General features: G+C 40.7%; 3 protein-coding genes across 7 annotated transcripts in view; all 3 read left to right on the top strand.

Annotated features, from left to right (window-relative positions):
• The first annotated feature begins 5,823 nt into the window (after nt 1-5,823).
• On the top strand, nt 5,824-10,801 carry LOC117251807 (uncharacterized). The gene is made up of 5 exons (XM_033618361.2): nt 5,824-6,003; nt 6,099-6,425; nt 6,531-6,624; nt 10,135-10,204; nt 10,308-10,801. Exons 1-5 carry the CDS (start codon nt 5,895-5,897, stop codon nt 10,401-10,403), a joined length of 696 nt encoding a protein of 231 aa, XP_033474252.2. The 5' UTR covers nt 5,824-5,894; the 3' UTR covers nt 10,404-10,801.
• Nucleotides 10,802-10,925: 124 nt separating this feature from the next.
• On the top strand, nt 10,926-16,418 carry LOC144466867 (neural cell adhesion molecule L1.1). Its single transcript, XM_078174544.1, has 6 exons — nt 10,926-11,473; nt 11,571-11,897; nt 11,998-12,312; nt 12,417-12,510; nt 14,991-15,075; nt 15,198-16,418. Exons 1-6 carry the CDS (start codon nt 11,368-11,370, stop codon nt 15,318-15,320), a joined length of 1,050 nt encoding a protein of 349 aa, XP_078030670.1. The 5' UTR covers nt 10,926-11,367; the 3' UTR covers nt 15,321-16,418.
• A 4,967-nt stretch (nt 16,419-21,385) lies between these two features.
• Nucleotides 21,386-25,895, top strand: part of LOC117251345 (nectin-4) — a 42,817-nt gene continuing 38,307 nt past the window's right edge. For 3 of the 5 annotated variants that reach the window (XM_033617551.2, XM_033617554.2, XM_033617553.2), the window contains exon 1: nt 21,396-21,639. In XM_033617551.2, the coding sequence (XP_033473442.1) occupies nt 21,594-21,639 (46 nt within the window). In that variant the 5' untranslated portion in view covers nt 21,396-21,593. Of the gene's footprint in view, nt 21,640-25,895 lie in introns of all 5 variants that reach the window. The other 2 variants (XM_033617552.2, XM_033617550.2) reach the window with 2 other exon arrangements.

Below are 25,895 nucleotides of genomic sequence, written 5' to 3'. Positions count from 1 at the left end.
ATTCATGCACTGTGCACGTACATGTGAGTGAATCATACAGTATTCAGGATGGAGAACAGAGGTATTAGCTCTTCTGATGTCTCTGTGTTCTGCCAGGGGCTTTCCGAGAGGCATCTCAAATATTCACAAACATCCATCAATGCCTGAAAGGGTCAGATACTAGCCACAGCCACATAGAATCACTCACACACACACTCGCAGGCGCCCACATACACACACACACAAGCGCATGCAGCATACACATTCAATTAGTTTCTTCTTTGCTCCTGGAGTTTCTTTAATCATGTTTCTTTTTTGTATTCTTTTCTATTCATCTTCCCTCTTTCTCTCAGGCCTGCAGAGGCAGCGTGATTCAGAGGCAGCCTGTATGCAAGTGCGCGCACGTACGTGTGTGTGCATGCGTGTGTGTGTGTACACCTCAAGGGCTCCTCGTCTTGACAAGGATTGTAGGCTGTGCTCTATACTTTGTGAGATGGCAACATATACATGTGTTAAACAGCGTGACGATTGAGGCTTCCTGTAGTAGGTGCATTTGTGTGTGTGGGAGTGCCCTGCAGAATCTGATAATATGACCATGCTTAAGGACTCTTGTTTCACCGTGTAGTGCTGCACAATATTGCTCTGCCCTCATGATTTCCCAGTTGCAAGTACCGAAGAGCAGGAAGCAGGGATAACGAACGCAATCAGAGCAGCTAATCAGTGCTAATCATGGTTGTGTTAAGGCAGACGGTTTGGAGAGGCTTTTTTTTTTCCACGTTAATGGAAATAAATGAGACGATGCTGAGGGGATTCACATGTTGTTGTTGAAAAGCAATGTGCTCTTGTCTTGCTTGTTAGCCCGGCCTCTTCTCACTCAGTCTCCGGTGAGCATGGCCAAGGGCGCCTGCCGACTGCCATTACCGAAGACCTCGTTCATTAACCTAGCATTTGGACAAAAGAAAACCCTTTAGCGTGTGCACACTCACACACACGTCATTTGCACATACAGACACAGAGCATAACAACAAAAATGTAGGCTGGACAAGGCGTACAGAAAGAGACACAAGCCTAGGTGTCAGACATGCATCATCTTTGACTGCCTTCCTTCCTTTTCACATACACAGATATGTGAGACATACCGTTAAAAAGTGTCTCTCTCAGTGGTGATAAACTGAAGAGCTTGCTTTGTTTTTTTTTTAAACTTCAGGCAGCACTGGCCCTCTGCAGACCTTTTGTCAGCCTGTGCCCTTTAAATGGATTTTCAGCCTATAATCAAATTCTGCCCCATCAGCCCTGCATTAAGAGCGAGGGAGAGGCAGCCCTGTGACAGTGAGGGAGCTTGTACGGTAACACTTTATAACACATCCACAGATTTATATTGTAATTTCACCGTATGAATCAGGTGCCAAAAAAAAACTTACCAGTTCCTGCTGGTGCTTCAAATGTAGGTACAGTAGGAGAGAATAAGAATATGGGGAAGACGTGGGCACTTTAGAGAAAAGGAGAAATAAATTACCCCACAGCTACACACACACACACTTTTTTTTTGCATATGCTGACCTACTGCTTTGCTGATGTAAGGCTGGGCAGGAAGTAGGAAAAACGGTGATTACAGCAGCCCCTGCTGGTGCACAGCACAGCTAAAGCACTTCCTCACACTGCTTAAAAGCCTTCTCAGCTTTTTACTCTTGATTCCCCTCCACCACCGCTGCTGCTGCTTCCCTCTCCCCATACATAATCAACTCTGCTTTGAAAAGCCTGAGAAATGCACAGCCCGGTCTTTATTATGCTATATATGTAGCACAATCAAAGTGGAAATCTAAACAGGAGGCCAAACCTGATAAAAGCCTGAGAACAGAGCGACACGTTTGTGACATATTTGTGATCAGAGGCAGCGCTGCATCCGATCACCTGTCTGCCTCTTACACCTATAAAAAGTGTGAGTTTCCTGTTTCTGTTTTTTTTTTCTGACAGTTGAGTCTGAGGAGTGTGTTTGTGTGTGGGTCGAAATAAAGGAAATGAGAGTCATCTCGTGTAGTTGTGGAGTCTGCGTGTTTGTGTGTGGGTGGTGCATATATACATGGACATGGTTATCATGGTGTAACGTCATCATCTAGATACGTTCCTGTTTGTTAAATACCCTGATGCAGAATTTATTTCTGCAGGTTGGCAGCATTTCAAATGATTTTTTTGTCAGATAATACTATGCATAAACGAGAAGACATGTGCTGCTATTATTATGTTTTCTGCAACCTCTCTCTACATTGGCTCCAAGGTGAAGTGGAGCAGAGTACACTTGCTCAGGCTCATGCACCACAACAAGGCCGCACAGACAAAGAATCTACAACAAAGACCGAGCTGAATGATATTATGCTTACATGATGCTGGTCGTCATATTCTCAGTATTCCTATAGGTACCATCTCTTTGCTGGCTCCAGCACTTGTTAGAAGGTTTTGTGTATATAGTCGAGATGAGGATGCTTGGTTCATCACATTATTACACATGGCCCCTTAATAAGAGGATGACATTGTGCTTTATATTATATTTCAGCTGAGCATCTCAATAGCAGACCCACTGAGCCATACATTTATTTTGATGACATGCAGTTGCTTGAAAGTTTGGTTTGGTGTAAAGATTTACTGCACTGATCTGTAAATACTGTCTGAAATAATCAATTCCCATCAAGGAACTAAAAAAAAAAGAAAAATATCAGCAACCAGCTGAAATTTCTCACGTGCCAAGCGTGAACTCCAGGTTAGGATTCCTGGACTTTCCATGTCCACATACGATGTGCAAGGTACCTGGGTGCATTAGTTATTGACGTTGCCTGTTACATGCATTGTCTTCTTTTGAAATGCACTTACGCTTTCACAGGAAATTTACAGTTTACATACAGTCTCTTTCAAAATGCACTGTCACTACAACACAGTGACTTTTCCCCCCTTCAACAACAAACACACATGGTTAGGTTGACGAAAAAAGAACAGGCTTTGGCTTTAGAATCTTACAGGACACAAACACTGCTCTCTCAGGTGAAAGTCTGTGTTTGTTGGACCCATCCACCACCATTCCTACCCGCCCCAGTTGGATTTTCCCCCTGAAACTGCCAGGCACCGTTAAACTATAACAGCAACCAATTGCGTATCATGCCGACATTAAAGGATGCCTTTTTCGTTGGTTTCTGACAAGCAAGTCACTGCCCAAGTGCCGGATTATGACGACTTCGGAGTGACACCAGGCTCTTTTTACCAAGAGCAGAATTAACCACAAAGGTTTCCAAAACAAAGAGACCAGGTGAATAAAACCAGTAAAAACACTGAATGGAGCAGTTTCATGTTAATCATCTTTGACAATGTTCGGCTCATCACAGTTGGGTCGCTAATTTAGCACCTGCTAATATGTGCTCACCATAGACTAGAAAAATAATGGCTACTGTGACTTCACTCATTGGTTTTTGGACATCCGTTTTAAAGCCTCGAGTTCGGCATTTCATCCATTGCTATTGGCTTTTTGGAGCCAGGAGTGACCATATTTAGGGAGAGGCTGGCGCTGTGGAGGAGCAAGGTGTGGATCTGACGGAGAAGTTGGGGTCACTATCGGCAGACAGCCTGTAATTCAAAGCGGCCCACCCTTTATTATGCATAACTTTAAGCCTCGATAAAATGTAAAAGGGTGAGTCATATAAAAATTCACCCCCTGTACAGTCGTCACGAAGGAGGAAATTAGCTACAGAGACCAAAAGTGTTTTTGTATCTGGCTGTAAGCATGTTTATTTCTGCTGTGAAGTTGGGAATTTTAACATGGGGGTCTAAGGGGACTTCTGGGGCCAGCCTCAAGCAGCCGTTAAAGGAACATGCATTTTTCAGCCCCTGACGTTGCGGCCTGGTGCTCACCATTTCTCTGATAACCTCGGATCCGGACGTTGAGGCGGTCATTTCCGGGAGCCGAATAATCAGCTGAGATCTCTCCCTCTCTCAAACAAAGAGACCCGGTGATTTAAACAAGTGAAAACACTGAGAAAACTAGTTTCGTTTTTCTAACACTGTTTGGCTTGTTGCAGAAGGGCTACTAACAAAAACAGTGAAAAGGCGAAATCACAATTGTCCCTATCTAGAGTCAGTGTTTGGTTTGTCCATTCTGGGCTACTGTAGAGTAGGGCATTAACAACTTTGATTTTTTTCAGGTCGACTTATCTGTCACTAAAGTCAAAGTCGAGTCGACAAGTCATTTGATGACGCCATCACATTGACACGGCGGAGGAAAGTGAAGTATCTCCACAAATGTGATGTGTGTCTGTCAAGGCCTGAACATACAGACTCTGCGGATGTCCGCACGGACTCAAAGCGGACGGCCGCAAGCCCTGTGCGCGCAAAGCTCAGATTTTATGACTGCGTGGACTCCACTCCGTGCACCAGTGACTGCTCAGCATGTATTTTTCACATCGCAAGGATTTTTCACGGACATTTTTACAGGAAACTACAACGTGCAAGTGCGCTCGACTATGAAAGCCCAAATGACTGCGGACATTCCTCGCAGAGTCTGCTCTGCTTATAGTACGCCAATCAGAGGCAGCGATTGCATTCCATACACAAGCACAGAGAGAGAGAGAGAGAGAGAGAGGGGGGGGGGGGGGAAAACACACGACTTGTCAACTCCTCCCGGGGGGTGTCGACTTGTTCCACTGACGTTGACACATCGACAAATCGACTTTTCTGTTAATGCCCTACTGTAGAGTGCACTGCACTGTAGCAGTGCAACATGGAGAACTCATTGGAGGAGTATCTGCTACTTATGTAAAAATAAACGGCTCATTCTAAGATTAAGAAAACACAGTGATTCTTATTTTCAGGTGATTTATACACTAAATAAAACATACTCATTAGATCATTTTCCATTTCTGCCAGTATATCCCCCTGAATCCTACACTCTGGACCTTTAAGTTCCAGTAGTAATTTACTATTGCACAAGGGTAAAATGCTAAATGATTATGATCAAATAAAACAAACAAAGTACTAGTATTTGCTTGAAGATGGCACGTTTTACTACAGAGCTGTTTGTCATGTGGCATTTGAAATTTTGTAACCACAAAGGGCACTTCTTTTTCCTGTGCAGGAGTGAAAACAGTTTATCATTATGACTTTAAAGGCCCCCGCACACCCACACAGGTGTTTCCAGATGACTCTCAACAGAGGCAGCACAGCTAACAGGAGCGTCATGGTGTTGACAGTCAAGAACAGTCTATGCCTGTCTGCACCGTCAACTCAAATCAGCCAAAATGTGTAAGCCATGACAGTGCCACAGTGAGCCAGCATGCACGATACCAGAACTCTGAAACTGAGGCAGCTAAATGGAATTCAGCCATCATGAACTTTATTATTACACCCGTGCGTTTCTTCCTGTGACAAGTCAAAATAACTGAAAGTCAGTATGTGAAAGTCGACTGATGCTCACGATTTGTGGTTTTCACACCCATGATGGGAGTCAGTACAATATTGAGCAACATAAGGGTCCCATCACCAAAACCTGGTTATTATGGTTAGCCTACTAAAAGGAACCCCAAGTGCTCAATATGCTGCGCAACCCTTGTGAATCTTGGGTCAGAATGTGGCTAACATGTGTCAAGCATGATGCAGAAGTGGTTTTCCTGCAACGGAACATTGCACATATATGTACATCTTGTACTACTGAGTGAAATGAAATGGGGAAATGATCACTGCCGTGTAATGTTTTACAGTTTATTTTCAAAGAGTTTCAAGTATTCCAAGTTGTGTGATTCCCATGTGACACACACAACTTTATGTTCTGCGAAAGATACGACACACACCCTCGTGTCGAGCTGCCAAATCAACCAACTAACTAGCAACTAACCACTTCCTTTTCTCAGCGCCTCCTCCACAAATGCATCTCAGAGTTGATGTTCACGTTTCAGTCTGTCTTTATTTGTCTGATGGTCACCATGCTCAGCCGAGACCGAGCTGCTCTGCTCTCCGTTCAACTTTTAGCTATGTGCCAAGCGTTTGCAGGTACAGTGGATATTTGTGTTTGTGATGCATGCTTTTCTGGAGATGTTATTAGCAGATTTCATTTTATATTGATTGATTGTGTCCTTCAATGTCAGACATTCTCCCACAGATTCATACATTTGACCAGAGGAATATCTCGGTGCCCAGGGGAGACTCCATCATCCTCACTTGCAACATGTCCATGGCTAATGTAACGCAAATCAACTGGACCAAAGGCAGATCTGTTTTTGCTCATTCAGTCTTACTCAATCAGAATTTTTCCAATTTCACCTCTCACTATAAAATAGACTTAAACTTACCTTCAAAGCTGAATATTTCTAACGTTCAGCATGATGATGCAGGACTCTATAGATGTAATTTAACCGCCATAAAAGGTCAACGGACTATTGAGTGGAATCTAACAGTGTCTGAGAAACCTGAAGGTAGGTAGAGCACAAAACAGGACTAATATTTATCCATCAGACATGGTCTATTTCAAAGCTCAAATTTCATGCTACCTAAATTAATTCACATCTGATTTTGTGCAGGACAAAACAGTCTACTGTGGTATTTTCCATACATACTGACAGCTGTAATTGGATTGCTTCTATGTGTCTTCACTTCAGCTGTTTGCCTCTACAGGTGAGTTACACCTTTTAGATTTCAGATTTGTAAGTATGTACAAATTAATTTCACTCTGCTGTTACAGGCCAGTTGCCTGTACTGGGAACAAATGTTGATATGAGAGTAAAATCAAATCACAAACTAATAATAATTTGTGACTCACCCCTGCTGGTATCTTTCATTAGTTAGTCAGTCTTTCTTTTATATATCCAGGTTTTGAAATATCTGCAGTTTGAGCTTCATTCAAATTAAAAAAAAAGGTAAATGGAATTTTCTTTGTGGTGCTCACAGCATTGGTTCCTTCTTGACCTTGGATACGGCGCTTAATAATACAATCTCACCATAAGGCTTATCCAACGGTTGTTACATAGCTCTGCTTTGAGTAGTTGAGCTTGAGAACAGCTATTGAATGGACTTTGTGGTTGGATTGTTTTGTCAATTAATAGAAAAAAAAAAGGTCCCCCGAATCTCTGGATAAGTTCAAATAAAGTTTAATTTATCTGAGTTTCATCGGCATCACTTAGACTTAAAATGTGTAATGTAGGTGAAATGACTTTCACTATTTTGTGGTGCCAAATAAAAACGTGACGCTTACGCCTGGTACCTTCGGTCGAGGTGTTTTTGTGCACGGTGGAAAAAGCAAAGATGCAAGGAAGTGCACAAAGTGGTAGGCAAGCAAATGAGGTCAAGGTCGTAGCGATCGCTGAGGACACTGAGCTCATGTCCTGTTCTTTCTTTGTATTTGGGGGGGACCAGGGAGAGGTTTATGTCCTATAATTAAAATGTTACAAGTAAAATGTTTTACAGTCTGATTCAAATGTATTTATACTTAATATACTTGAATCAGAATAGTTTCTGGCCAAAAAAAAGTGGCTGTACTTTAGGGAACATAAGCATTGATCTCTTTTAATGTAATAAAATATATCAAACTGCTCAATGCTTTCCCTACATAAGATACACTCCAAAATTAGGAGCACTCTGTGGAATAAATCGTGAAATATCTCATCAAAGCATTAGTCAAAAACCTAAAAAACAGAGCATTAAATACCGACTTCTGATACCTGACACTTTTTGAATTTTGTGTTATGGATACATTTTGACCAGTGCTAAAGTTTGAGGTTTGATACCCAGCGCTGTGATCATCAGTATTTCTCCACCATCATTTTTAGTTATGACCTTGTGGAAGGATTTGAAATAATATTTAGACCCTAATAAAGGGAAATTTAAGTTTTCACGCAACATATTTTAACATAAAATATGAGCATAATTGAAAAACAAACAAAAAGAAAAAGACAAAAAAATGTAAAGACTTAATAAATACTGGATACCTTGTTTTTAGTAGCGGTGGTTGTGGTTGCTACAGAGCTTAAAATGCAACGTTACATGCAGAGGCTTTGGTGCAGTTATCTATAGTGTAGCTACATGCATGTATGGATGAAAAGTCATGCAAACAGATTAACTTTAAAGTAAATTAACAGCTGATGCAATGGGCCACAGCCAGCTAACTGTAAGTTCTCCTAGTGAAAACATTATTGTCATAAGTAAGCATAAATGCTAGTTAATGTAACCCTATAGTTGTCATTATTATGGGATGCAAAATTACTGCAGTTAAAGGGGGGTTTTTTTCTCCAAAAATTAAAACATGTCTGATAATACACATTAAAATGAATCCTCAATTGACCTATCCTTTAAATAAGTCTTTGTATAATCCCCCTAATGCTAAATTTCTGTGCTGCACAGCTAGGCTAACTAGTTAGCTAGCAGTTAGGTGCTGTTGAAACACGTTAGCTGTATTATTATTCCAAGTGTACAAAATTCTTGTGAGCCACAGTGGATCACTGTGTAACTTTTCGAGCAAGAGACTCTGACACACCGCCTACCTCAGAAACCTCACAAGTGCAGAGGTTGAGGCTAATGCACCTGGCCATGCTGCTAACTTAGCTGCTGCAGGCAAGAGCAAACGGGAGAAGGCCTGAAATATAATCAGAGTATTGTCTCAAGTGCAACTTAATTTTATACAGTATATGTAGGAGGGGGTCCCTGCTCCGTCTCTGTGTCAGCTAAGGTAAAATGTCAAAGACCCCTGGTTTACAGGAGTCAAACAAAAAAATTACTTATGCTTTTCTGTGATCTTTGTGTTGCGAAAAAGGATGACTGACTAAGCAGTCTCCACACATAATTTAACACTCATTATGAGCACAGGATGATATGATGCAGTGACACATGTGATAATAGCCTCTTTGTGTTTTGTGCAGTTTAATATAATATCATATTGTCTTCGTTTAGAACAACTTAGATTACTGCAATGCTCTTTTCTTTGGATTAGCTCTACCATATCACTCAATGAGACGACTTCAACTCACACAGAATTCAGCCGTCAGAGTTTTTACCAGTACAAGAAAATAGCATCACATTACGCCAACACCTGAATCACTTGATGAGTTCCCATTTAATACTTTAAAATCCCTCAGCTCACCAGTATATTTCAGACCTGCTCACTGACTACACCCCCCATCACACATCTCAAGTCTTCCAACTGTGGCTTCTTGGTAGCACCCAGAATAAGATCAAGAACTGCTTAAGTTAATTTTAGTTTTTGTGGACATGCCCATTTCCTGCTAACCACAAAACCTTCCTGTTTTCTGAGGCTAATAAACAGTGTTAATGTGAATGTGTGTGTTTTGGCATTGCATCATATATGCTTGATTTTTAAATCTCTCTTAAAAGTAAAGCACAGTGACTTTTCTTTAAAGCTGCCTCCCCTTATGTGTAATAATATATTACTCACTGTGGCTAATTTTGAAGAAAGACACCTGCCAAGCTGCAGACCACCACAGACGGCTGTTCAAGACCAACAAAGAACTAAACCACTTGTTTCTTAGCGATCCGTCACTGCATTTCTAGTGGGGATAATGCCACAGAAAGCATTTCCTTTTCAACCAATCACATCACTGTGTTTCCGTGAGAAGCAATTGTTCTTTACAGAGACATTGCTGCATTTCAGGCCAGGATTGTGCCACCAAAAAAGAATTTCAAGACAAAACATGATCTTTTTCTAACTATAACCAAGTAGTTTTGTGCCGAAACATAACCACGTTAACCACAGCGTTGTTGAAATGTAAAGAGACATAAAGTTCCCATGTATCTGCAACATGATAAAACACAAATGTAACCGCTCTGTGGTTTGCAGAAACGTACAATGCAAACATTTATTTCGGTGATGTGGTTATACCGTTACTTTTGACACTTTAAGTGCATCTTGCTGATAATACTAATGTGCTTTAACTTATCAATTCCAATGCAGGGCTAGTACTAATACTACTACTGCAATGGAATATTTCAGCATTGTGGTATCGACATTTGTACTAATCTAAAGGCTCTGCTGTTTTGTGAATAAATTGTAGCATGTCATTTGAAGAACTACATCTTTTTTATGGGTTTAACTGTTAAACTATTTATTTGGGTTTATTCTCCAATGTCTGATGTCTGGATCAGTCTCTTACACTCTTCATGACTTCACCCTTACAGAAAACTCAGGGCCAGGACTTCAGACCAGAGCCCGGCCCAGGAGCAGTTTCATCTTCAGTCTGAAACAGAGGTCAGAGGAACTTTGTCATCTCTGACTCTCTAACATTTCTCTCCTGTTTTTGTCTTTCTCGGAGACAGCGCTGAACTTTAATTTTCACTTTCTGTCTCCGTAGGTGGCCCTCCGTCACCCGCGCGGTGGCACAGACAGTAGAGCAAACAAGCACAGGAGTCAGTACATGGAGAGGCTCAATTCCATCTATAATCTCTGAGGAGATGATAAGAGACCTATGGACAAGCCAGGTGCATCAGAGGAAGGCAACCGGAGAGAGGACAGCTGGGTCCCTGATGCCTGTAGCTTACCTAATGTTGATACATTAAAACCAGTGCTGTCACTTTAAGGGATTTGTTTTTACTTGTGTATTTATGGTACTCTGTGTGTTTTGATATGTCCTCATGCATATGATAGCTTTATTATAAGTGTGCTGTGCTGGTATTTTTATGTCTTTCCTGCATTCTGAGCTCAGTAAGAAAAGCTGCTAACAATGTTTCCTGTAATTGCAATCAAGTGAACTCAACAGGCTTTAAGTGGAGGTCAGTGCCCTCTAGTGTTCTGTGTGGGAATTACAGGAGCTCTTTTCATTGAAAATAAATGATATTTCAGAGACTACAGTCAAGTGCAGTTTTGTTTTTATTCCAGTGGAGGACATGAGTGAGTGTGTTCTCTGCTATTTTACTACAGATTCACAAGATTAATGCTGCAAGAGAGAGAGATGGAATATTTCATAAATATAAGGAAACATATGTGGTTCTTTTAATAGTATTAAAGTGTCGGGAGATCAAAACTTTTCCAAAGCAGAAGCTGTTGACTCATCTGTGGAAATGCATATTTAATCCTGAGCAACAGGACCCAGTAAAATGTATTGAACATGGTCTGAATGTGTGCTCGGCAGCAGGGTCACAGTATGTGGCTAAAGTGGGTTCAGCGCTATGCAGAGGTGGTTTTCCTGCAGTTGAACATGTACATTCTGTGCATCCTAATTATCACTGTTGAAATCATTCTTACAGTTTATCTTCAAGAAGGTAGATTCACAAGTTTTTATTTTAAATTAAATCATTGTATGTTGGACTCTCACGTGACTTGATTTTAAGTTGAACGTAAGTGTTGAGCAGCCAAACATCAGCTAACCACTTCCTGCTCTCTGCGCGTCCTCCACAAATATATTTCAAAGGCGAATGGTAAAGCTCCAGTCTGTATTTTATCTGACAGGCATCATGATCAGCTTAACCGGAGCAGCTCTGTTCTTGATTCAGCTTTTAGTTGTGTGTCAAGTCTTTGCAGGTACAGTGGAGATTTCTGTTTGTGGTTGTGTTGAATCATGTTTTAATTTAAATTACTGATTGCATTTTAATTAATCAGTTGTTTCCTTTAATGTCAGACATTCTCCCACAGATTCATACATTTGACCAGAGGAATATCTCGGTGCCCAGGGGAGACTCCATCATCCTCACTTGCAACATGTCCATGGCTAATGTAACGCAAATCAACTGGACCAAAGGCAGATCTGTTTTTGCTCATTCAGTCTTACTCAATCAGAATTTTTCCAATTTCACCTCTCACTATAAAATAGACTTAAACTTACCTTCAAAGCTGAATATTTCTAACGTTCAGCATGACGATGCAGGACTCTATAGATGTAATTTAACCGCCATAAAAGGCCAACGGACTATTGAGTGGAATTTAACAGTGTCTGAGAAACCTAAAGGTAGGTAGAGCACAAAACAGGTCTAACCTCCAGACACAGAGCATTTCAAAGCTCAAACTGCATGCTACTTATATTAATTAATTGTTTCCTTTAATGTCAGATATTCTTCCATTTGACCAGAGGAATATCTCGGTGCCCAGGGGAGACTCCATCATCCTCACTTGCAACATGTCCATGGCTAATGTAACGCAAATCAACTGGACCAAAGGCAGATCTGTTTTTGCTCATTCAGTCTTACTCAATCAGAATTTTTCCAATTTCACCTCTCACTATATAATAGACTTAAACTTACCTTCAAAGCTGAATATTTCTAACGTTCAGCATGACGATGCAGGACTCTATAGATGTAATTTAACCGCCATAAAAGGCCAACGGACTATTGAGTGGAATTTAACAGTGTCTGAGAAACCTGAAGGTAGGTAGAGCACAAAACAGGACATCATTTCTCCACCAGACACAGAGCATTTCAAAGTTCAAACTTCATGCTACCTAAATTAATTCACGTCTGATTTTGTGCAGGACAAAACAGTCTACTGTGGTATTTTCCATACATACTGACAGCTGTAATTGGATTGCTTCTATGTCTCCTCACTCCAGCTGTTTGTCTCAGCAGGTGAGTTATAGTTTTTAATTAATATTGTGTGAAAAATGTGGCTGATTGTCATTACAGAAGTGATATCTTGTAGGTGCTTTATATGGAAACAGTTTAAGCAAACTAACATGCCTTTTTCTTCATCTTTGCCGACTGTGACTTCCTCTTTCTTCCCCCATTTGCTGTTGTCCTGTAACCAAAGTGTGAGCTACTTGCATTGTCAGATATTTAGGCATTATCTATATTCACTAAATATATTTCATGCAGTATGTTACTGTTAAACCTCTTTTTAGTAAAAACTGTTTCCATTGCATCATGGGAATTTTAGATGGTGTTGATAGATAACTGCAGCACAGAGACCTGTTTCACGGCAGACATTTTGACTGGTCAAAGACGGAAAAGCACAGCTGTAACTAACATTAACCACAGCTCTATTTTATTAAGTGTCCCAAAAAACAATGTCAGTGAGTGAGTACGTTCAATACACCCAGGCTCTGGAACTGGCTCACCTAAATGGAACGCAGCCATCATTAATGTTATTAATCCCATCTGTGCTTTTTCCTGCTTCAACATTTCAAAATGTCCGCCGTGAAAAGGGTCGATTGTGGCCTAATTTTCATCTTTTAACAACATACTTTACAAGCTATACTGTAACAAGGGATTTGTCATGTTATAATGACAGATTTTATCGCTACATGTCAGATTATTTCATGTCAGACTTTTCTCTGTATATCATACGTTTGAATCAGGAACATTTAAAGAATGTTGAACCTGACAGTTCATTATTAAGCAAAGGAATATGTTGAAGAGTGGCCTTCCTTCCTCTGTTCATCTGAGTCTGCACGTACAAACACAGATTTTACAAAACAAAGAGATCCTTTAACTGTAGGTCAGTGCAGCTGGATTGGCCTTCAAGAAAATGAAAAGAAACTATAGAAGTGCAGATATCTGCAGCCTTTTAGCGACACATACTGAACACTGGGCAGGAGGTAGAGATGAGGAGAGTGGAAAAAGGAGAGCAGAGTAAGAGGCGGAAGAGCCTGGAAGAAGAGACAGAGGGCGACAAACTCGCAAAGAAAAGACATCAGGAAATGAGAGAGAGAAAAGAGTAAGATGGAGAAGCCCTGGATGTGAGGGATGAAGAAGAGTGTTGTGTGAAAAGTGTGGCCGATTGTAATCTAAAAAGTGATATCTTGTATATGCTTTTAAAAAAAACAAAAAAAAAAAACAAACGTATGAATAAGTTATTGTGCCTTTTTTTTCATCTTTGCTGACCACAACTTCCTCCACCCTCCCCCATTTGCTGTTGTCCTGTAACCGAAGTGTAGCATAGAGACCCAGTTCAGGGCAGACATTTAGCTGATACCTCTGTTCTTTCACTAAAGAGGGATTTTCAATGCAGGATTTTAAATTAAAATGTAGAATTTTTATCGGTATCTTCAGCTATGTAAAGTATTAGATCCTTTACTTAACTAAAAGTACCAAACTGAGTATCATCTGTTTCTAATGTGCCTGAAACAACTGGAACATTCTGGTCTTACTCAGTTGACGAAAACAAACGCATGGATCAACATTTCCATCTCAAGCAGAGATGGAAATGTTGATCCATGCGTTTGTTTCATCACGTCTGGATTATTGCAACTCTCTTTTTACCTGCCTCAGCAAATCGTCTCTGGATCGCCTACAAGTAATCCAAAACGCTGCTGCCAGACTGTTGACCAGGTACCCCAAAAGGTTTCATGTGACTCCAATTTTAATTGCTCTCCACTGGCTCCCCATCAAATTTAGGATCCAATTTAAAGTTATTGTGGTCACATATAGTGCTCTGCATGGTCAGGCACTGGCCTACATTAAAGATCTACTGCAGCCTTATGTCACCAGCAGGTCTCTGAGGTCCTCAGATCAGGGCCTGCTGGTAGTTCCTTGTTCTAGGCTGAAAACCAGGAGACTGCGCTTTTGAGGTTGTGGCACCTAAACTTTGGAACTCTCTCCCACTGAATTTAAGATCTGTGGACACTGTGGACACCTTCAAAAAGCAGCTTAAGACCCATTTGTTTAGACTTGCCTTTGTTTGATTTTTTATTTATTTATATATGTTCTGTCTATTTCTCCCTTTACTGTGTTTTATGTCTATATGTATATTTTTTTGCTTTATTGCCTTTGTAAAGCACTTTTGTGACTTTTATGCTCTTGAAAGGTGCTATATAAATAAAGTTTATTATTATTATTATTATTAGTTCTGTCAGTAACTCTGACCTGGGCTCTGACTCAAGACTATTCGAGACCAACAAACCTCAGCTGCATCATGTGTGCCTCTAAAAGCTGGGTGTTTTGTAACAACATCCACAATCTTTTCAGAAGTATTACCTAGTTTTTTAGTTGCCTAAACCTAACCACTGCACCAAGACACAACACAAAAGGCTACCCTCAGTGTCATTTAATAACTCTTGGAGCTTCTGCCCAAGCAGCAAAATGTGACGAGCACAATTTTATCTCTGCAGAAAAAACTGGACCAAGACCCAAAACCAGGACCAGGACAGCAGGACCCTGAGTTGTGCCCAGTACCAGGCTCAGTTGGGAAGAGAGGTCAGAAGATCATCACTCAAACTACTAAGCTGTCATGTCTCAGTAATGCCTCCTGTTCCCAGCCCATCTGCTCTGATGTTTCTCAGAGTTACAGTGAGCTTATTTCCACTTTGTTCCTCCAGGTGGCTCCACTTCAGCCCCACAGCTGTGCAGAGTACAGGACAAATCACCAGCAGAGGGAGTCAGTACAGTTCAGGAGGCTCAGTATGAAGCTGAGTGAGAAACAAGAAACATGTTGGACATAGAGTGCAACAATACTGTTTTTTTTACATACTTTTCTTTGTGTGTCACTCTGGACAAGTTATTATGTGTATCTTAACTCACTCATGATTGTGACTTATGTGTTCCATAATTATGACTCGCTATCTTATTAGAGAAAAGGCTATGTAATATGTGTTACACAGTAAACTGTGACTCATCAGATTCTGTGCGGCCAAAGCAACATTTTTATCATACTTAATCACATGCTTTATTTTGATAGCCAGACATGATGCCAGGAGGGCTGCGATATGCCTGTACCTGTGATAACTATGGTATTTAAAAATGAAATATTGATATATGAATTCTATTTCTCTTTGCTCTGGCTTTGTCTCCCATCTCATTGCCTGGTCACTATCTATTAAGTGTAAATGCTCTTTTTGTATAATTTTTACAGTTATGGTTACAGATTCTCTCTCCACCACCCTACACTCATATTTTGAGTTTGGTTTATTTGCCAAAAAGAGGGACAAGTAAAGATGAATTTGACTCATGGCATTATTATTAACATTGTTAGTATTATCATTATTGTTGTTGTTTCCAAATGTGCTGTAGATATTGTGATTATATTGTTAGCGTGAACCTTTTGTCCACAATAATTGCATACTAAAAGTCTGATATGGTGCCAGCCCTAGGTGCCACCATAGCATTCAGGCAGGTGCACACATTTTGATTTGTCAATTATCTGACACTCGAGGACAGACAGGCACACAGGATAGTCATCAACATACTTTACATTTTAGTGAAGACAAACAGAGGTCATCTTGATGCATCCGCTCTTAAGAACGTTATCAGTAAAGGTCAAACCTGTGTTTGTGTTTCTGATGGTCATATTTAAGGTACATGCATGCTTATTAAGTTTGATTTGATCATTTTTGGCTGAATTATTTTATGCTGTGATGTTATATGTGTAGGTGTGTTAAGTGGCCAGCAGATGGTGATAAAGTTTGTCATGAATGTTCCACAAGCTCACTGTGGTGCCACATTATACCCACAAAGTATGACTTGTAAAATTATAGCTGATTAAAGTGTGTTTGAAGACAACCTGCTCTTTATATGTGTGTGTGTGTGTGTGTGTGTGTGTGATTCACCTCTCATAGGTTTATGGAGAAAGATAGTGTGGATGGGGATTATCTCTGAAATGGTGTTAAAATACCTGTGTATATATGGAGATTTAAAATTTGTTTTAAAATGAAAACACAGTATGGATGTAGCCCAATATGATGCAACTGCAATGTCACATTTCGATTTAGGCCCGCCACCCTCCCTCCACCCTCAGAGCATAATCTTGAGAGAACAATTACAGTCCTCTCTCAGGTATTTGTGTCTTCTCAACAAGCTGGTCACAGGTCAGAGAAATGACTGGCTTTCAGTTCACCTACGGGTCTCCAACTTCTCACCACTCCAATTCCGAGAACTCCGTGAGTCACACATCCACCATCCTATTCCCGAACCCTGATGTTTCTGCCCCACCGGGTGCCAGAGAGATTCCCGGTTAGTAGCTTGTTATGTTGAAGTTTAAGAAACTAAGGCTGAAGTCAGCTTCCTGCAGGATGTAGTTAAGACACAGAACAAACAGTGGAGCACTGACTAGAAGGATGGAGAGCCGGAAGGTGGAAAAATGACTGAGTGAAAGCAGATACACAAAAAGAAGCACATTTCTATTCCTACTGTATGTGTTTATGAGAGTATTTGTTTTTTAATTATCTTATTAAAACTGTATGTCAACTAATGTCAGTGGCTGAGGCACATTTCCCTTTCCCTCTGTGGACAAGAGCCCAAAACAGAAAGGAAAGAAACACTCTATCGGTTTGTGTTACCATGTGATTTTGGTATTTTTCAGATTCAAAGCCAGACTACACGGACAAAAACTGTCATTTTTACCTCGCTGAACACCGAAGCTGCTGGTCAACCACTGCTTAAATCAATTAGTTTGTTTGTGTTACTGTGTGGCTTTGGCGAATCCGAACTAAAAACCAAACTTAAAACATAAAAAAAAACAAAAAACGTCTGGCTTTGAGGAGAAATAAGTTTCACTTCTAGTTCATCGTTCCTGTCAGAGTTGGCTGTCTGCTTGGGAAGCACTGAGCAAACCACTAGTAAATGAGACTCGGATTATACTTCACAAGTTGTGTGAGAGTTTGTAAACGTATGTTTTGATATAGTTTTCCTGTCGTCAAACGTGGACCCCTATCACTTCAATTCATCAAAAATGTTCTCAGTTTTTGGATTCTTCACTCACCAGAGGCATGCGAGAAGAACAAAGTTTACTTCACAAATTCAGTGTAACATGGGGGGAGTAACCAATATACAAATGGTCATTTGAGGGGTTATAGGAGTTCCTTTAAGTGCAGCTTTGATGCACTTGTACTCTACATGAGCATCTTCATTTTTTGCTACCTCATGCTACATTTAAAAGGGATATATTGTACTTTTTACTCCTTAAAATTTTGACAGTAGTCACTTTGAATATCAAGATTAAACAAAAACTAGTACATGCAGATACACCAAGGTCATGAATCCCCTCTGTCCATCCCTTTCACTAACCTGGTCATATATGTTTATATGTTTATGTTTAACTGTGTAGAATCGAAGAAAAGTGACGTAGGCTTTTAATGTATAACTGCAACAACTGATTAAACTTTTTTTTGCCAAACACCAGCAAAAGCTAGAACTAAAGCAAGAAAAAAAAGATATATCTGATGTCTTATTGTGGGTCAGTCAGTTTTCCTCGCCCTCATCTGTCAAGAACACATCTGTTTTTGTTTTACCATCTGATCTGCAGTTTATACCTGAACAATGAGGAACTGTTCCAGTCAGGGAACTTGGGTTCACTGTGTTCCTGCAGCAACTCCTCCACAATGTTCACAGTCAAAGTCACTCTTTGTTTAGAGCCATTTATCTTGTGCCTGTCTGTTCTTACGGCCAACATGTGTGAGTCTCCACTTTGTCAATGGGTTTCTTTGTTTAACATCAGTCACTGTGTTCAGGCAAGTTGCCACATTGTGCTGTATTTTTAGGCCCTGACGATATTGCATTTTACTGGGTACTCGTGAAGTCATCTTGATTGTGTCATTTTTTTGGTTGATTGTTACTCTGTTCTCGGTATGTGAACTGGTTGGCCAACAAATTGCGAGAATCAGCTAAGAAAAATAACTTCACTTTTCTCACCTCCTGGCACTGCAGTAGGGATGAGTCACCTTGTCTCAGAGGAAGACGGTATTTAATCCATTCATTCATTCATTCATTCTGATGGCTTTTGAACGTCTATTAATAGACGTCTATTAATAATACAATAAGCCCTATACAGTATTACAAACGTTAGTGCTATAAAAATTCAGATTTTATTGTCGACCATACACATGACTATCACAGAGCAGGATAGGTTCAGTTATTTAACTGAATTCAGTAATTCCAGCCATACTGGACTTGTCTAGGATCTTTGTTTTTGATTTCATTAAATGCCCAGCATGCTTTTCAACTGCTGGGCTGAAACCCTCCAGAGAGGATTATTTTTAGGGACTTATTTTCTGCACCACGAAGTGCTCAGTATAAACTACATTTAGACCTTGGTTCCGCCATCTTTTGCTGCAAAACAACTTTTGAAAATGTAGCCCTTGAGATAAAATCCTAAAGTATGCAGTTGTCCTGAATACAGCATGGGTGATTTATCTTTTAACACTTTCAAGGGTCCTTCTTCCTCCCTTCTTTTTAATGTTCAGTATCAAACACAGAAAAACAAGAAATAAATGAAAGCAACCCTAATGTATGTAAGTTCATAATGATACAGACTTTATATTTTGTCTGAAATCTTCCCCCTTGAATAGCACTGAAGAGAAAACTAAATAAAGTAAGGTCATGTAGAGTATTGGAGAAGTCAGGCTGAAACCATCACCAACACAGAGCGGATATGTTCCAGTGAGAAATAAACTTAGTCATCCAACAGAAACCCTTTGTTTCTTTGTTGCACCCACAAAAGAAGCACCAAATCCCATGTGAAGGGGTGTGTCCTGTGTAGTGATACATTTTGATGTCAAATATGAGTAATCATATTACATTAAAGTTATTGTGGAAAAAAATAAAATAAAAATCATCCACAAATTAAAAGAAGCACTAAATCCCATATGAAGAGGTGTGTCCTGGGGATCACCAACATCAAGAATCCAGTGAAAGATTCATAAAGCCTTCTTTAGTTGATATGAGGAAATTATGATTATACTATAGGATACTTTGAGCAGACTTTCCCTTTAAATTTCTCATAAACTGGGCAGTTAAACTACATGAAAATTAACACAAACATGGTTAGGGCCATCCTTAACAAGAATCCATTGACAGATTTATATAATCTGTGAAGTTTTTTTCCCCCCTTTCAATATTTTTGTAAATGACGGCTCACTTCACACAGTCATCCCTTTAACGTGATGGGAGGTAAGGCTCTTTCAAAGATTCGGCTTTTTTGGCTCGGCTCCCTAACTGTACATTCACAGCAAAAGCTGCCAGAGCTGCACAATAGTAGAATTTGCTCAAGCAGCGCCGCTGGTAAAATATTTGTGGCAGCGAAAGCAGCTCAAGTTGCTCATGACGTCAAATTCTGAACGTTCGATTATGCTTCTCAATTTAAAAGAGCCGCAAAGCAGGTTACTGGCTGGAGCACAGAAATGTGACTGTGCATTTGCCTGAGTACAGAAACTTTCACATTTGGACGATGAAAACAGAATAAAAAGTCTAAATAGGTCTGACATTAAACATTAAACACACACAGCCTGTGTTGCGTTCAGGCGTTGTCACGTAAATAACAAATTCCAGCACTTGAATAGGCCGTAGCACAACACAGCAGCATGTCAAGTGGGCCAAACCCGAAATGAATACGAGCAAAATTTTTTGATTTGATATTCCCCCCCAAAGCTGTAAACCTAGGGGAAACACTGTCAATGGTTTTGGTTCTAGTGCGATTAGTTAAACTGGTGGTAAGGAGAGCAAATTAATTGCATTCCTGCTAATAACAAGCGTTCCAGAACACAAAGAAAATGTATAAGTAAGTGCGCTTGTCCACATTTGTGTAACGATTGAACATGGAAGAAGACACTCTTGTAATTTGTGCTGCCGTGTGGTACCTGCATGGATGTAACCGCTGTCGGGTCTGGGTTCACGATATCCTCCGGGGCCGTGAACAGCACAGGGAATATCATCGGCTGGTGCAGGAGCTGCGGCTGGATGGGGAGAAGTTCCAGCGCTACTTCAGGCTGAACTAGATCAGTTTGACAGCTTGCTGCTTGTTTTGAAGTAGGAACGAATGTGTGGTAGGAACTAAAAGTTTCCTAGGATGTTCTCTGGGTTCCACACAAGCGATGGACATCTACATTCCAATTGGTTGCTGGTCATTTGCCGCTCAAACAATTTGCATAAAGTTAACCAGTCTTCAACTTTCATTTGCAGCTCAATTCGCCAAACCGCCGCAGCTCAAAACACCTCTAGTCACCACATGTCCATTGAAAATGAATTAGACCTGTCGCCTTTGCAGCTCTGGCAGCTTTTGGTGTGAACGTACAGTAAGAAGAGCCGGGGCTCCAAAACAGCTCCCAAATGGCTCTTCATTTAGTATCACTCAGAGCCTTCTATTTTAGCTCATTCAGTGTTTTCAAAAAAGCCTTATTGTTATGCATTTTTTCATTACAAAATAAATAGATAGTTACTTTTCTTTAACATTTTAATCAAACCTTTAAATGAACAACAGAACACAGAACCACATAAACCACAGCAGATGCTGCTTCTTTTTCGGTTTTCGCTCATGTCTTAACTTCTTCTCAATGCGCTTGCATTTAAATCCAGCTCACCCGTCTCTCTGTCACACTGTATGTACCTGGCCTGTCCCACTATACTCGCTGTCCCTTAACTTCTTTCACATAATGATCCTAGTCTGTCCTTGCATGTGATTGGCCGCATCGTGTGCCCATCAAAATAAAGTCCGCTCCTGCCTGCATGGATTCTCAGCTGAGTTGTACAGGAGCCGAAGATTCGGCTCTCCCTGACGGGAGTCGGCTCTTAGAGCCGGTTCGTTCGCATACGAGACGACACACACGACTCACAGCATATCGTCATTGGTTTACAGTCTGTAGCAGAATCTTCCAGCTCGGACGGGACTCAACGATGGATGGAAGCTTGTTTATCTTGTATTCTTAACGATACGCAAATGTAGGCGCTATATCGTAGGCAACTGGACTTGCTTGCGTTGGACGCAATGTTTCTCCAAGAGCTCCACTATGCTTTTATTGGTGTCAATACTGATCCTGAGCACCGCAACAGAAGGTAGGCCAAGCTAAATGCTATCTTTTGACTCCTCTTCTCATACAACCAGGCTACATTTAGCCTACTGTCAGTGTACGTTGTCGAGGGAGCAGCCTACACAAATAGAAAAAAAATGTGGAGTTCACTACATTACAACAGTAAAATACACATCAGACGTGAAGACAGAAATGGTTTGCGACGTTGCACATAGAAAGGATTAATGAAACATCTCCTTGGCAGACATTACACAAGGTTGGACCAGTTTGAAAACAGATGGGGTGTGACGTTAGTTACATCTACTGTGAAAGAGGGAACAAAGAGATAGGTTGTCTTTCTTCTAACAGTTACCTGACAATATGTGTATCAGGTGTTGTCACATGGTTATCACTGGGAACAAAGGATGACGCCACTCAGACTTTGAATTAGAAAAGCAATGTGTTAATCAAGCTAACTAAAAACTATCAGATGTAAATGCGAGGGACAGTAGAGTACAGTATGGTTTGGTAGCTTAATGTGCGGATTAGTCGGTAAATATTAGTTTAGCAAACTCCATTTTCTCCCAAAGACACGTGTTCTCAGCTTTCCCCTCCCCTTTATTCCCCCAAGCTATACCTGTATACAAATGATTACCCAAAATACTGACTCTGCATGTTACCCTATCCAATGTCATGTTTGAAAAGCATCTACATAACAAACTTCGGCTCAGCTTTGTGTGATGCAGGCACATGTTCAGAGGTTTCTAAAATGCAAACACACAAAACCGTGTGATACTGGAAGGTACGGAAGCCATTTCTGCCAGCGTGATTATAATACAATGGATCCTGTAAATTATTATAACGAGCAGCTTTCTAGAAGTGAAGAGTTACTATCTCAAAATCAATGAGTTACCTTAAAATGATGACTTAGTATCTCAAAATAATGATGAGTGATGTCCAGTCATCAACTTTTCACTGTCTGTCAGGGTGTTTTTATACACACTACTGCTCAAAAGTTTGGGATCACTTGCAAATTTCTTTGTTTTCCAAAGAAACACATTTTCATGCACTTCACAAAACATTTTTTTCCATTTCACAAACAATTAAAATGAATCGGATGATTTTTAAAGAGTGATCTATTTCATTAGGTTAATTGATTATTAGAAAACCCTTTCGCAATTGTGTTGCACAGCTGAAAACCTGTACTAATAAGAGAGCAAAAAAGGGAGCATGGCATCCTTTAGGCTAGTTTAGTATCTGAAGTATCAGCAGTTGTTTGTTTACAGGCTCAAAATGGCCAGAAAGAGAGAACTTCTTTTAGAGATCTGACTTACCATGCTGTTAACTACTCCCTTTAGACAGCAGCACCAACTGGCCCTAACAAGGTCAGGAAAAGGGCGTGGGCACAAATGTGCAAGAAGACATATCTGAATGTGTAGTCCAAGACAATGACGCCTCACAGATCCTCAACTAGCAGCTGCACTAAATAGAACCCATCAAACACCAGTGTCGGCATCAACAGCAAACTTCGGGAAGCTGGACTTCATGGCAGAATTGCCAAGAAAAAGCCACATCTCAGACTGGCCAATAAAAAGAAAAGACTCTGATGGGCAAAAGAGCACAGACATTAGACACTGGATGACTGGAAGAAGGTGTTGTGGACAGATGAGGCCAAGTTTATGGTCTTTCGGATCAAACAGAATAACGATTGTGAGACGCAGAACAAGTGAAAAGATGCAAGGACAGTGCTTAATGCCATCAGTCAAGCATGGTGGAGGCAGCGTGACGGTCTGGGGGTGCTTTGGAGGTGGTACAGAGTGGAAAGGACCTTGAGGAAGGAAAGCTATCACAAGAATTTTGCAAAGCCATGCCATACCCTGTGGACAGCACTTGATTGGGGCCAGTTTCATCCTACAACAGGATAATGACCCAAAACACATCTCCAAAATGTGTCAGCAATATTTAAAGAATAAGTAGTAAGCCAGAATTCTGACTGTAATGAAGTGGCCAGCACAGTCTCTGGCTCTCAACCCTGTTGACCTGTTGTGGGAGCAGCTTGACCATATGGTACGGAGGAAATTCCATTAAGCCAATCCGTCTTGTGGGAGATGCTCCAGGAAGCGTGGGGTGAAATCTCATCAGATTACCTTGATAGCTAGAATGCCGAAGGTCTGCCAAGCTGTAATTGCCGCAAAAGGTGTTTTTTTTTTTTTTTTTTTTGATGAAGGCAAAGTTTGAAGTACACATTCATCATTTCCATTAATTATTATTATAATTATTTCAACTCTCATCCAACTCGTGTCCTGTTCAGTTGCATTTCCAAGTTAGTCCAAACCTTTGAGCGGTAGTGTATAGTCCTTTTTAAACAAACAGTACTCAGTCCTCTTAAAGTGCACCAAAACGTGGACCAACAGAAAAGGGACTTGGTTCTTCTTGCGTTGACATCGTCGGTTCATTTCAAAGAGGACTCAGTTCTCTTTCTGTTCAACTTCAGCTCTGATGGGGCCTCAGTTTTCTTCCTGTTCACACTGTAGCCTATATATAATATTGATATAGTTTTGTTTTACGTTGATGTGGCACTGCAGTCCAGCTGTGAAGCATCTCACTTTCAGATGAACCTAAAATTGGAGAACAACCTTAGCATTTATGTGCTGTAGACTGTTGCCATTTAATGTATTCTACTTCCACATTGGCAGTATCGTCCGCGGACCAAACTACTCCTTGTCCTGCAACCTTGCAAGTGTTACAGGCCGACGTGGTTTTGTCTGTTTTTCAAGCGGTTCACTTACACTGTATCTTGTGAACACAAAGCACGCTTTTCTCTTTGCCATTGTATTTAGCCCTCTAGATCACATGCTTTTGCACTGGGACGGCTGCAAAAACAGTCAAAACCCTGTCGGCTTGTAACACTTGCAAGGATGCAGAACAAGGAGTATTTTGGTCCATGGAAGATACTGCACGTCTCCAGATGTGAAAGTAGAATGTATCAAATGGCAACAGTCTACAGCACACAGAAACACTGAGGTTTTACTCCAGTGAAACTGTAAGGGAGAGGCTTCATAACCACACTGCAGTCAGTGTGGTTATGAAGCATGTCAAAAATATATATAGGCTATATTGTAAACAGGAAGAGGACTGAGGCCCCATGAGAGCTGAAGTGGACCTTAAAGGGGAACTAATGTTTTTTTTTCTACCTGGGCTCTATTTTCCGATCTACTTTTGTCTAAATGAGTGATAGGATGTTCAATATGTGACATTTCTCCAGTACGAAGCTCGGACTGACCTGCCTGCAGCCCGTGAGCGTGCGCTATATTAAACAATAGGGCACTGGGACAGCGACAAACAACATCAAAATACGTCCACTAAAAGTGCATTTTTTTCACACAGATAGGCTCGGATTGTTAGTGTAATTATCCAACAACATAACGGAAAGGAGAAATGAACATCTGTCTTTACCTTTAGCTGAAATCGGACATATTTGTTGTGGCAAGTCAAAACACTTCCTCTGCCTGCTCCCTCTCTTCTCATCCCTCTTCAATGAGCTCTGCGTCCGTGTACATCTGTGTACTCCGTGTTCAAATAAATACGGGTGGTCATCAAATTCAAATGGCTCGTCCAGATCCAGTTGGTCAAAATCGGGTAAAAATTTAGCCATGACTACTCCAAACAGTCGCAGTCGTATTTATTTGGGTAGGAAACGGAGTCCTCTTTCAAATGAACTGACAATGTGAACACAAAAAGAACCGAGTCCCTTTTCTGTCGGTCCACTTTTTGGTGCACTTTTACAGGAATGAGTTTGGTTCATTTAAAAAGGACTAAATGTAAAAACACCCTTAAAGTGCACCAAAAAGTGGACCACTTCAGCTCTACTGGGGCCTCTGTCCTCTTTCTGTTCACACTGTAGCCTATATATAATACACTGACATAATTTTGTTTTTAATTGACGTGGCACCGCAGTGCGGTTATGAAGCCCCTCACCTTCAGATGAATTAAAAAATGGAGGAAAACATCAACGTTACTGTGCTGTCAACTGTTGCCATGTGATGTATTCTACATGCCACATCTGGAGATGTGCAGTATCTTCTGTGGACCAAACTACTCACCATCCTGCATCCTTGCAATAGTTTCAGGCTGACGTGGGTTTTTTTTTCAAGCATCTCAGTGCAAAAGCATGTGATCTAGAGGGCTAAATACAACAGCAAAGAGCAAAGCAAACCTGGAGCACTTTGTGTTCACAATGCACAGGTTAAGCGAACCGCACTGCAGACTGGGCTCTCTTGGAGTGTTCACATATGCGCAAAA

Source organism: Epinephelus lanceolatus, chromosome 14 (genome assembly GCF_041903045.1).
Source record: "Epinephelus lanceolatus isolate andai-2023 chromosome 14, ASM4190304v1, whole genome shotgun sequence".
NCBI lineage: Eukaryota > Metazoa > Chordata > Actinopteri > Perciformes > Serranidae > Epinephelus > Epinephelus lanceolatus.
The sequence above is the reverse complement of the archived record's forward strand: the minus strand, read 5'-3'. Positions and strand labels throughout refer to the sequence as shown.

What these genes read in the sequence shown, in the direction of transcription:
- LOC117251807 (XM_033618361.2), top strand. Translation starts at nt 5,895, where the DNA reads ATGTTCACGTTTCAGTCTGTCTTTATTTGTCTGATGGTCACCATGCTC. An exon ending in TATGTGCCAAGCGTTTGCAG is followed by an intron (nt 6,004 to 6,098) that starts GTACAGTGGATA and finishes CTTCAATGTCAG; the next exon opens with ACATTCTCCCACAGATTCAT. An exon ending in TCAGCTGTTTGCCTCTACAG is followed by an intron (nt 6,625 to 10,134) that starts GTGAGTTACACC and finishes TCACCCTTACAG; the next exon opens with AAAACTCAGGGCCAGGACTT.
- LOC144466867 (XM_078174544.1), top strand. Translation starts at nt 11,368, where the DNA reads ATGGTAAAGCTCCAGTCTGTATTTTATCTGACAGGCATCATGATCAGC. An exon ending in CCAGCTGTTTGTCTCAGCAG is followed by an intron (nt 12,511 to 14,990) that starts GTGAGTTATAGT and finishes TTATCTCTGCAG; the next exon opens with AAAAAACTGGACCAAGACCC. An exon ending in AGGCTCAGTTGGGAAGAGAG is followed by an intron (nt 15,076 to 15,197) that starts GTCAGAAGATCA and finishes TTGTTCCTCCAG; the next exon opens with GTGGCTCCACTTCAGCCCCA.